Raw genomic sequence first — 13,216 nt, forward strand, 5'->3', positions numbered from 1 at the left:
AGATGGGGTCCCCCTCTTTGCATGGACACTCCTCAGCTGAAACCAGCTGCATTCTAGACTGAATTAAACAGTAAAAACACAGGAGTGATGTATATTTCCGTTCTCCTCAATGAGGACCCTGATGTAATGGGTCCTCACTGGGGAGGTTTCTGGCTGTTGAGGTGCACATCCTCTACCTCCAAACTAATTGCTGATGCCAGTGGTTTGGAGCCTGCAGAGAGGAAACTCCAATGAACAATGGAAATGCAAATTTACATGAAGATTGAATTGACATGTGTGGGGTGGAATCAGAATGCAACCTCAGTTCCCACACAGAACAAACAATGTTAGCACTCAGCTTCTATTCTGTGATGGTAGAATGACAAGGAACAGAAATGCACAATGCTTCATGTAAAAAAAATTGCCATGTTTTAGCTTTAGGAAAGAAGTTTTATTGAACAGTTTGGTTCCTGGAATAAATTATAATTTCCTGTATAATTTATCATTGAATATTTTACATTTCATATTATAATATTTGAATGGTTTATGGTTTAAGATTTCTGTGTGAAGGGAAAGACTTGAACAAAGAACATATAGAACATCTTCAAATGCATTACTAATTACTGACAAATACATTTTCTGCATTTAGTTAATACAGGGCTTTAAAATGCCTTCCAGCTTCAGCTCTGGAAATTCAGTGGTCCAGTGGCCCAACATCTAAATAGATAAACATTATCTCTAGCCATCTCTTAAATGTTTCTCATACAAAATAAATATAATCAAAGTTTACACTTTTTTTATTTTGCCATCATTTTCTTCTTGGTATTCTTTTCTGGTCTCTTGGGATAACACTTGGGAGCAAATATGCAAAGGAGGAGTGCATAGCTTGAGGCCAGGATTGCAAATATCTCCACAGCGACAGTGTATTTCCCTGGGGAGCTGACATAGGCGAGGACAAAGGTGATCCAGACGGCGCAGAAAATTATCATGCTGAAGATGATGAACTTGGCCTCATTGAAGTTGTCTGGGAGCTTCCTGGCTAAAAAGGCCAGCAGGAAGCAGATGGCTGCCAGCAGGTCGATGTAGCCCAGGACACAAGCAAAGCCAGCCATTGAGCCCACATCACACTCAAGGATGATCCTGGCACTCTGCCCCCGTATCTCAGATGGGACGGGAGGTGACAGAACCAACCACAGCACACAGATGAGCACCTGGATGGAGGTGCAGAGGGAGATGGCCACTCTCTGCTGCACCGGGCCAAAGTACTGCATGATGTTGCTGCCAGGGACTGAGGCACGGAAGGCCACCAGCACCACCACAGTCCTGCTGAGCACACAGGAAATGCAGAGTACGAAGCTGATCCCAAACAACGTGTGGCGCAACATACAGGACCAGGGGGAGGGGTGAGTGATGAAGGCCAGCGCACACAGGAAGCAGAGAGAGAGTGACAGTAGCAGCAGGAAGCTCAGCTCTGCATTGTTTGCCCTAACAAGGGGTGTGTCCCGGTGGAAAAAGAAGGTGGCGAGGACACTGCCTGTGAGGACCACCCCAGAGACTGAAAGAGCAGCAAGGACGATCCCCATGGTCTCCTGGAAAGACAGGAACTCCACCTCCTTTGGAATGCAGGCAGTTCGAGCAGCATTCGACCAGAATTGATCTTGGCACTTCTGGCACTCTGTTGAACCTTAAAGATTATGTAGAAAACCTAAGCAAAAATGTCTAAGCCAAGACCAATGTGGTTCACTTAGGAGTTTACAATTACATGAACTCACTGAGCACTTTATTAGGAACACCTGTACACCGACTTAACAATGCGATTATCTAATCAGCCAAACCTGTTCCAGCAGTGTGATGCATAAAATCATGCAGATACAGGTCAGGAGCTTCAGTTAATGTTCACAGCAACAGTCAGCCTCTATAGTGAACTGGTGAGCAGCAGTTCTGTGGACGGAAACGCCTCGTTGATAAGAAAGTTCAAGAGAGAATGGCGAGACTAGTTTGAGCTGAAAGAAAGGCTACGGTAACTGAGATAACCACTCAATTGTGGTGAGCAGAAAAGCATCTCAGAATGCACAACATGTCAAACATTGAGGTGGATGGGCTACAACAGGAGAAGAATGTCGGATTCCACTTCTGTCAGCCAAAAGCAGAAAGCTGAGGCTACAGTGGGCACAGGCTCACGAAACCTGGACAGTTGATGACGGGAAAAACGTAGCATTGTCTGATGAATCTCGATTTCTGCTGAGACATACAGATAGTGGAGCAAGAATCTGCCGCCAACAGCATGAATCCGTGGACCAAACCTGCCTTGTGTCAACAGTCCTGGTTGGTGTTAGGGTGCGGAATGTTTTCTTGGCTTGCTTTGGGCCCGTTAATACCAATCAATCATCGCTTGAATGCCACAGCCTATTTGAGTATTGTTGCAGACTGTGTGCATCCCTTCATGGCCACAATGTACCCATCTTACCATGGCTCCTACCAACATGATAATGCATAATGTCACAAATCAAAAGTCGCCTCAAACTGGTTTCATGAACGCGACAATGAGTTCAATGTTCTTCAGTGGCCTTCCCAGTCACCAGGTCTGAATCCAGTAGAACACCTTTGGGATCTGGTAGAACGATTATTAGCATGTGCAGCTGACAAATCTGCAGAAATTGTGTGATGCAGTCATGTAAGGACATGATTCAAAGGAATGTTTTCAACATGTTGCAGAATCCCTGCCACAAAGAATTGAGTTTTGAGGGTGTTCCTAGTAAAGTGCCCAGATTCATTTTCCCTTGCCCAAAATAAACAATTTCATTTTAAAGCATGAAGAGCAAAAATTAGACATCAAATTCATCTGAATATACTTTTTCAAAAAAATCACAAAATAGTTATTTTTTGTGTAATATATTTTAAATAACAAAACTACATATATAAAAATAAAAAAATTGATGTAGGCTACAAGTCCCCACTCATCCACCAAACACATCTGAAGTCTTAGTCTTTTGTGCAACTTACTTAAAAGAGCAAGTGCAGACAGTGTACAGTAGCCCATTTTGTTCACACTTTACGATAAGGAATTTGTTAATATGAATTAAAGATATACTTATACATTAATTAAGCATGAAGTCAACCTTTCATGTATCTATATCTATACATTTGCAAACCATAGGATCATAATTGGTTAACCACAAGCAATAAATTGACTGTTTTATTTTCATTCCTATGTGACGAATGTAGTTGTTAACATGTATGATGTACAAATACATAAAGCTGTACAGATTAACTTCTCAATAGTTACTTAATTAACAACATTAGTTAATGCCAATTAATTTAACATTATTGTAAAATGTTACCCCTATGTGCGTGGCAGACAGAGCACTACATGAGACGTAAGACGGTCCCTGCATAGCCTGTCCCTAACAGTCATTCAATTTTCTTCAAAGGTTCTTACTCATACTCTTTTGATGAAGAGTACTTTGGTGTAGAAACTTTTGGTGGTGGTGGTTACAAAACAAACAATGCAATTCATAGCAATTAATGTTATTTTGAACACAAACATAATAGTTGACACTTTGTAGAAGTCTGTTCACGCGACAGGACAGTATTCAATGCTGAATTCAAGTTGATTGGCTGACTGGGATGCCCCAGCCCAAGGGGAAAGCAGGTCAGTGAGAGACTGACACATGTCATCATTACACTGACATTTAAGGTGACAGCACAGGCACATATCGACATAAAGAAATGAGACATTAATACATTAGCATGAGTTTGTAGTCCGTAACACACTTTTCAATTATTACTCGCCATTTGTCTAACTTGGGCGATTGGGCGACCTTCATTTCCAGTCCTGGAAACATGCTGCTTTTAATGTTATATTCCTGTGTTCTGTCTGTTAGTTTATCATTGTCTATTATTGTTTTTTTTTTCATTTATTCTTTTTCATATTCATATCTGGTGTTCTGTTTATATTCATTAATCTTTGCTCTCATCTTCACCTGTGATGTCTGAGTCTGAATGTTTACAAGCCGAGTCACTTCCCTGTCTGCATGCTCCACTATTCGGGTGTTTACGGTAGTTCCGGGGTTCAACCTTCCTTACAATTTCGCATTCCTTACTTCCTGCTTTCTCTCCATTCCATGTTTGTAGATAGCACTCATATACTAATCCCAACTCACATAGAATTTGTACAGGACTAATTATACTAACACACTAATATGTTCATCTAACTAAAAACTAACATTCACTAGTTTTGGGTATTTGTAATTGAAATCACAAAACTAACTTACTAACGCATCTCCCGTTTCAATTCTGTTCTGTAACTCTGCCTCCCTATTCTATCATTGATTACTTGCTTAGTTAAGTATTCACAGCTGTCTCTCTGTATCTCTACATCTACATGAATCCAGTCCACGTTTTCGTTTCACCCTCGTTATTGTGCCATTAACCTTTCATGTGTCTCGCCTGATGTTTATTTGTTAGACCACCCTCACTCCCTTGCCCCGCCTAGTTTGTCTCATTCCCCTGTGTATTTATACCTGTCCTTTTCAGTTTCTCCTTTGTAGTTTGTCTTGTCCCTGTTCTAACCCCCCTTATTCCCAAGCCTTGTTTTCCCGAGCCCTTGCGGCATTCTGCCTTGTTTATTTTTGTCTCCGGATTTCATGTGTTTGAGCCCTGCCTGATTTTTGTACTCTTCTTTTGGTTCTGCTTTTGTACTTTTGTCTGTGGACTGCCCCCTTGGTTTTTAATGCACTTTCATGACTTTTGCTAAATAACAGCAGGACGTCAGCACAGATATTTTCTGTGCACACATCTGCATGGCTATATGTTACAAATGTTTGTATTAACAGGCCTGTGTAACAAAATTACCATTCTGTTCACCCAATCTAAAGTATACAGAATGCCTATCAACAGGTCAGTGTGAAGATTGTCCTTGTTGGAGGCCCAAATTTCAGCTGCTAATAAAATGCTCATGGTTTACAAAGAACAAAAAGACATACAGTATGTACTTTATGCAGGTGTTGCAAATCATATTATATCACAATTGTTAAAAGTTGTTAAAAGAAAGAATAGTTAATCATACCAGTGGTGTTGCTAATCTCTCCTGCTGCACATGGTAAGCAGTCAAAGCAGCAGATGGGCTTTCCTTTCTGCACAGCCTTCCGAGTGCCTGGGGGACAGGGCATGCTGCAGACGGACACAGGCACCTGTATGCATCCAGCAGAACACACAGAACATCACTCTACCTCCATACCATCACTCAAAAACATTGTATCCCCTCAACAACACAGCATGTATTCTCAACTGTATTCACATATATTCAAGCTGACCACTTAATGTATTATGTGGTAAAATGTTTGTGTATATCCCACATGTGATCCATCAATATCACCAACCCGGCTGAAAATTTCAGCTGGGATTCTACTCTGCTTTAAGATGGTTTCTCGTTGGACGTAGGTGGTTGTGACTCGTCAAAGTAGGTCTCCAGCTGGACCAAGCTGGTCAAAGCTAGTTAAGCTGCTAAATTAAGCAGGTGCCCTTAGGCTGGTCAGCCGGTGAACAGCTGGTTGACCCGCTAAAAGTGTTGAAAATACAGATTGTCTCATGGTGACATGAATTCAGACTAAAAACTATGTTTAAAGTGAGAGATAATGTCATAATTGTTGGCAAAAACTGAAAAAGACGAGAAGTTGAACCCAAAAGCTACGTGCTAAAGAAAAGAATGATTGGCAAAAGCTGAAAAGATAGAAAATTCTCACAACCACCGATACCATAATCTTGACCTATGCACTGACAAGGCTTCCAACACACAATGCATTAATACCTGCTTTGGGTACTGCAACTATGGTGGTCTACTTGAAAGGGCTTACTATTATACAAATGGAAGACTGTAAAAAATATCTCTGTCATATTCAATGTATGACAATGTAACAAATAGTTATAGAGGAATATCAAACCCCATTTCTTTAAATCAGTATACACTCACCGAACACTTCATTAGGTATTTATTAGACTTATTATTTAGGCTTCTACTGCTGTAGCCTGTCCACTTATATTATGATGCATTGTGTGGTCAAAGCTGCTCTTCTGCATACCACTGTTGTAATGTGGTTATTTGTGTTACTGTCACCTTCCTGTCAGCTTTGACCACTGTGCTGCTCACCATTCTTTGCAAACTCTAGAGACTAGTGTGCATGAAAATCCCAGGAAATCAGCAGTTTCTGAAATACTCAAACCACCCTGGCTGCCACAAACAATCATTCCTAGTCACTTTGATGACATTTTTGATGGTTGATCTGAACATTACCTGAAGCTCCTGGCCTGTATCTACATGACTGTATGCATTGCAATGCTGCCACACAATTGGCTGATTAGATAATCACATAAATAAGTAAGTGTAATAAAATTAAAATGTTCCTAACAAAGTGCTCAGTGAGTGGATATCTCCATATCTTAATTAAAAATATGCACATGTATTCCTAAATGTTAAACTGTTTAATTTAATTTTGTCTTGAATAACACATATGTAGGCTTTGATTAAGTTCTTTCATAAATTAGATTAATAGCCACTGGGATTTCTTAATCTTTAAAATGTGACTTTTGCTCAGAGCAAATTCCGGCCCATCATTCAAATTGAAACGAGGTGATAATTATTTTCTGGCAGGGGAGGGGCGATGCCATGTGTGCGAATGCCAACTGTAAGCATGATACAATGGCATCCCAAAGCAGAGGCTATTCACTTCTTTTGAAGTAAACATTATGTGTTACGGAACACGTTTCATTATGGAAAATGGTACAGATGACTAGACGTCATGAGTAAGTGCATTTCTTCTGTGTGTACTGCAACTTCTCCAGCTTTGTTTCAATATTCAGCAATATGTGCATTTGTAAATTCCCACACTCTCACCATTGCATCTCAAATTAATACATACATGATGTGTAGTGGCATAGCCAGGATTCTAAAACTGGGTGACCTCGCACAATCAATATTAGCATACTGTTTCGGCGTTCGAGGAAAAAGCAGAAATAACTTAGCTAAACAGACCAACTCCAAGAGCTAGCGTGTTTCTTACGATCATATTGGTAAATATGTGTGCTGTATTGCAACTTCTCTCCGTCTGAATATTCAGTAATGCGTGTTTGTAAGTTACCACTCTGTTCTGAATTTATGAACGATTCTAACCATTACATCTCAAAATAATACCTCTGAATTTTTGCCTCTGAAAGTCGTGCACGCTCTGCGGGATGGACATTGAGAAAAAACAACACTGTGGAAGTGCAAAGAGTGTGATGTCCCCCTCTGCTTGCAGCTAAACAGGAACTGCTTTGTATGTAGTTTGAATAAAATGTATTTGTTTCTGTCTTCTAAATGGCTCACTGAGTATTGCTTTGTGGAAAGGCTTTGTCTTTGAGGTAAGGAGCGGTCAGGCTAGGTGTGAAAAAACGTACTTGGCAGGACCGCATATCACATAAATATTAATTGAAGAAAGGCCATTAGGCCTCCCATTGTCAACTGGTGCTGAAAAATAGTAGTGACAACAGTAGAAAAAAATTATTTTCTATTTCTAATTGGATTTGCTACAATATTGTGTGATCTTTTGATAAGACCTAGATTAACAAACTCATGTGATCTAAAGATGTTGTTACAATAGATTAGTTTTTGTTTTTGTAACATTCATGTACATGTTCAAAACTGCTATTTACAATTTGTGTGATTCTTGAGCAATTTACAACCAACATATTACTCTGACCTACATACTGTTGCCATATTATTGTAGCTTTGTGCTGAAAACAAAGATACGAAACACTTTGGAATCACTGTATATAAAGTTTGTTAAAATGACACAAATGTCAGAGCAAGGCACAGTCACCAATTTTCCTAATTTTGCCCTGAGACCTTAGAGGGTTAATACCAAAATGAATTTTAAAATAAGCCCAAAGGCTTTCCTATCTTTACCAATCATTTGGGATTGAGCAAGGTAAGGTATGTATGGAAAAGATCATTTTAAATGTGAATTAATTTTGCCATTACATTTTGTAATTAGACTATTTTTGACATAACAAATCAGCTGATCATTTATTTATGAACTATTGCTTTAAGGCTCCATCTTAAAAAATATAAATGCTGGTGCACTTCTCGGTTCATTTATTTCAGAACTGATTTAGAGTATATCTGTAATGTCTATGTGAGCCCACACAAAATATTCATGTGGGTTGCTCTGCTTAATCATACCATCCTCGTATAATAATTTTATAATGATGACATAATAATAATAATAATAATAATAATAATAATAATAATTACACATTGTAATTGTATCTAGCACTTTTCAAGAACCCAAACACTTGACACAATCTGGGGGGAAAAGGACAATTACGATGGTGACTGACAATACGATTCTGATTATTTTTATTTTTTTAAACAGGGAGGACTCATTGAGACATGAGTCTCATTTTCAAGAGCGCCCTGTTAACAAAAATCAGTAGAAGCGGTACAATACGACAGGAAATAAATTTAAAATAGAACTATACATTCAAAAATTGAAACTAATACAATATAAAAGTCAAATCAATCAAATCAATATTCAAATTCTACAAAACATGTACAAATATTCTCTATTGTACAGTTCATCGATTTTCATGGCTGCTGCCATTAGTTCAGATATACACTATCCATCCATCCATTATCTGAACCCGCTTATCCTGATCAGGGTCGCAGGGGGGGCTGGAGCCTATCCCAGCATACATTGGGCGAAAGGCAGGAATACACCCTGGACAGGTCGCCAGTCTATCTCAGGGCACACACACCATTCAGTCACACACTCACACACTCACACACTCACACACTCACACACTCACACACTCACACACTCATACACTCATACACTCATACCTACGGGCAATTTAGACTCTCCAATCAGCCTAACGTGCATGTCTTTGGACTGTGGGAGGAAACCGGAGTACCCAGTGGAAACCCACGCAGACACGGGGAGAACATGCAAACTCCGCACAGAGAGGCCCCGGCCGACGGGGATTCGAACCCAGGACCTCCTTGCTGTGAGGCGGCAGTGCTACCCACTGCGCCATCCGTGCCGCCACAGATATACACTATGTAATTTGTAATTTGAAGTAGACCACCATAGTTACAGTATTAATGCATTGTGTGTTGGAAGCCTTGTCAGTGCATAGGTCAAGATAATGATCTCTGTGTTTTTGGGTTGAATTCCCTGTCTTTTTCAGCTTTTGCCAACCATTATGACATTATCTCTCACTTTAAAACTTTTGGGTTGAATTTCCAGACTTTTTTGACCGGAAGGTAATCTATATAATGAGTGGTTACCCTGACCGATGGTTTCATGTGTTTTGTGAATGTAAACCATTTCGAAATCTTCGTTTTGCAATATTCCATTTGCGTTCTGAAAAAAGTTATTTTGCCATAATAACTTTAATTATTATGAATGACTAATATAATTTGAATTTGACCATTTAAAAAGAAAAGAGAACCGTAAGTAGTTTAAGGTATGAACTTTTGTTCGTACCTCGGTTAAATGAAAATACTGCCTGCTATTCACATTCCTTAATGTCAGTAGACAGCAGAGCCGTTAAGTTCTTTGCTGTGTGACGTCACGCTAATTTGTTAATTTTGGCTGCATATGGCTCTGGCAATGTATAATTTTATGTTCCGTGTGTGGCAGCATAATGAACGGCTGGCATTTACACTAGAACAGCAGTGGTAGGCCCTTGCCTCAGACAATGTCATCTTTATGGATGCTGTCAGTCAGTGGTCTGTAGACTGTCCTCTATAGCACAACTCTGTGGCTTTTACAGTGGGAAACATTCAAATAATGTATAAATTACCCTGATTGAGATCATGTGAAAGATTTATACAGGAGTTCAAAAATGATAAAGATGGTTCTGTGGTTAAATTCATGGCATGCTAAATAAATGGTTCACTTTACCTCATTCTGGCCACCACCCCAGATGACTCTTTTTACATCGATGTCAAACTTGCTGTGAGATCCATCCACAGAGTCAAAATGTCCCACCTCAACAAACTCCACTGTCCCCCGCACCCCAATTTGCCAGTTAATGAGGTCATAAACGGCCGGTGGTTCACCGTTCTCATCAAAGTTTATGGCTTCTCCCATAGCTGTGGTGAAATTGACGGTTTGGATGTAGTGGAGAATCTTCCAGGACAGGGAAGATCAGGATTTGTTTAACAAAATTGAACATATAGGGTGATGAAAAATGAAAATGGTTAACTTTACAGTGAATTCTTATAAACTATCAATGCACTAGCAATTGAAAATTAAACTGTGAAAACTATGAAACTATGAAAGACGATGAAAAACAAGCATCACTTCAGGAAAAGCATATACAATATAAGGAATATTAATAACTCTGCCAAACACACACAATTTCATTCCACAGTTTATCAATGTTTAATTTTTTTTAAGCTTTAAGAATGGTAACCCTTTAAGTAAACCCTTAATCAACTGGAAGCAAAATGCTTTTTTTTAAATGGCACAAAATTATGGCATGAATATTATTCATAGATTATCTAAGAAACGTTTATCAAACAAGTGTTCATGAATATTTATAAATGTTCACAAAATCTTAAATATGAATTAATTTTAATATATTCATTTGTATTTTTAAATTTCAAACAAAATCATGATTTTCAAACTGAAATATCCCACTCATAAGATATTAATAGACATTAATTTATCATTTTACCCAATGTAGACAAAATTATGATTTACAAATTGTAAATATTCTTTAAACAAATCCCTTACTTATGAGCTATTAATATACATTAATTTATATTTTTACCCAATGTGATATTTGCATGTTGCTTGTTCTTACCTGCCAGGGCTGGAGGTTGGTGACATTTGGACAGCCCCCTTTTTCAAAGGGGCCATGCCCTGGTTGGCAGGACAGCATGTTGTGAATGGCATGTGCAATGGCATACACAGCCTTGTACACACTGTAAGTGAATCTGAGCTCAGAGACATCAGTATAAAAACTCTCAACATTGTCCAAGCTCTCAGACCCTGTGCACTTGGGTCTGGCTGATGGAGAGGGGCTGGGGTCACTAAAAGAGCATCCAAACATAGTCTCCCAGAATTCCTGCACAAAGGGGACTGAGGGAAAATCCTTGGGATGAAACCTGGTAAGAAAAGACCTGAGACCCCTAATGTTTCCCTTGCGCAAGGCAAATCCTAAAGTCCCTCTCAGTGATGGCAGATTATTAGGAGAGGATATGCGGCTGGAGGTAATCCAGGACTCTGTGGCAATCCACTGCCTGTCGGTGATATTCTGTTTTACCACCTCCCTCAGGAGGACTTGCATGTCTGCGACAACTGCAAAAGTGACGATAACTTTGGCTGTGGAATGCCTGAGCGTCTCCACGATGCGTGGAATGCTAGTTTCTAAGTTGACCTTGGGGATGACTTCAGAAAAGGCCACACACACCTCAGAGTTCTGCAGCTCCTCCAACAGATGCTGGATCCCAAACTTGCCGTAGTCACCATCTCCCATAACCACACCGACCCAGGTCCAGCCAAAGAGGCGCAGCATGCGTGCTATGGCCCTGGCCTGAAAGGCATCGCTGGGTACAGTGCGGAAGAAGGTGGGGTACTTTTGGTTGTCTCCCAGGCACGCACATGTGGCAGAGTAGCTGACCTGGGCAGCACACAGATCACACACCCACCTGTCAGCTTAATGTTACTTTTAACATGTCTTTTATTACTTTTAACAAGTTTATTTCCAGTAAACATGAAACAGAAAACAAGCACAGGGTCATACAATATCAATAGAAAACAGAGGAGAGGCACTTAATCACTCAGAGCACATTTGGTGATATGAGTCATAAGGGTTTTTTTTAGCCCTCTGTGACTGACTGACTGTCACCAGCGGGTAGTAAAGCACTCCTTCTAATCAAATGTTAATAAAATTAAAATGTATTAACGCATTTTCATTCAGTAAACTGTTTTCCAAAACTAAGACTCTTGCACAGCTGAAGGTCACACTACCATTTTATTCTAATAAAGATTGAGGTCTGTCATCTTGAAGGACATTCCAACCATTTAAATGTTAGGAGTAGGAACAAAATTAGGAACTCGTTAATCTTGTCTTTGAGCAATGAAACACGAGCGGTATTATTTTGGAAAGCATGGCATATATATTAGTTACCTGTGGGCACACCTCTCCCCATCTGCCATGCATTTACCACATCTGTAACTGACTTTGAACTGATGTTTCAAGGAGCTCGGACATTTAATTTGCCTCATTCACATTTTCTCTATTTCTCTATCTTCACTTCTTTTTCTAGCCACTCCCAATGGGGGTCTGTTTATAATTATGTAAATATTTTAGGTTTTCTGTGATATGTGATATTGATGTGTCAGAAATATTAATACAAAGCCTTGGACCATATTTGTTTGCTATGTGTTATTTTGAGAGGGCAATTTCCATGTTTGTGTACTAGCCCTATAAAAGTATAAAAGTTTATCACTGAATATCTAAATTTCAAAGTCAAGGACCAACACCAAACTACTTTATATTTGTGCATAAACTTGATGTGAACTTGTGGACATAATTTTGAGTTTTCCCCTAACTCCACCCAGATGTCCTCAAGTGTCCGCTAATATAAAACTTATGCATACCTTTTTGTCCAGACACATGATCAGAAAAGCTTATTTTTCAATCAACAGATTTTTGAAACAAAATGTAAAGAAAACAAAAAATTCACATATGAGAGTGCGTTTTTATAAAGCATACCCAAAGTGTCCAAAAAGCTCTGCCAAACGATTACTCACCCCAATGCTTTTGAACCAACCTGCATCCCATTTAAAATGGAACTTTATTTCAAAATGAGGTTAACCAGAGACCTGTTAGCCCTGTTAGCCAGTACAATAACAAGTGTATCTATGGCAAGTCCAAATCCTGTAATTGTCTGTTACGACCTCATAAGTCATGGACATGCGGTTGGGTTTTAGGAGGCAAACAAACATAAAATTATTCACAAAAGTACAATATCAGCATCGATAGAGCACTATGATGTCCGCTGTACCACCAAATTTCAACTCACAAAGATTTGCCTGCAACACAAATGCCCATAGGATGGTTCCACACATCAAGGTAAATGACTGGTCAGTGGTTATAATCCCGGTGTAGCCACAATAAGCAGGGGTTGTCTCCTGCTTAGTCTAATCAACTGTACATCGCTCTGGATGCCAATAATGTAATG

The 13,216-nt window shown here is 39.5% G+C and overlaps 1 protein-coding gene across 1 annotated transcript; it reads right to left on the bottom strand.

The window, feature by feature from the left end:
* Positions 1-776: 776 nt before the first annotated feature.
* On the bottom strand, positions 777-12,650 carry LOC133107529 (extracellular calcium-sensing receptor-like). Its single transcript, XM_061216517.1, has 7 exons — positions 12,633-12,650; positions 11,440-11,649; positions 10,831-11,406; positions 9,924-10,151; positions 9,013-9,015; positions 5,048-5,171; positions 777-1,663 (listed from the first exon to the last, which is right to left on the bottom strand). The coding sequence occupies exons 1-7, from the start codon at positions 12,648-12,650 to the stop codon at positions 777-779; spliced, it is 2,046 nt and encodes a 681-aa protein (XP_061072501.1).
* Between the last annotated feature and the right edge of the window lie 566 nt (positions 12,651-13,216).

The sequence above is a fragment of the Conger conger genome, chromosome 13 (assembly GCF_963514075.1).
Source record: "Conger conger chromosome 13, fConCon1.1, whole genome shotgun sequence".
NCBI lineage: Eukaryota > Metazoa > Chordata > Actinopteri > Anguilliformes > Congridae > Conger > Conger conger.

What these genes read in the sequence shown, in the direction of transcription:
- LOC133107529 (XM_061216517.1), bottom strand. An exon ending in AGGAGCTGCAGAACTCTGAG is followed by an intron (nt 11,407 to 11,439) that starts GTGTGTGTGGCC and finishes GTCATCCCCAAG; the next exon opens with GTCAACTTAGAAACTAGCAT. An exon ending in AGAGATTAGCAACACCACTG is followed by an intron (nt 1,664 to 5,047) that starts GTATGATTAACT and finishes ATAATCTTTAAG; the next exon opens with GTTCAACAGAGTGCCAGAAG.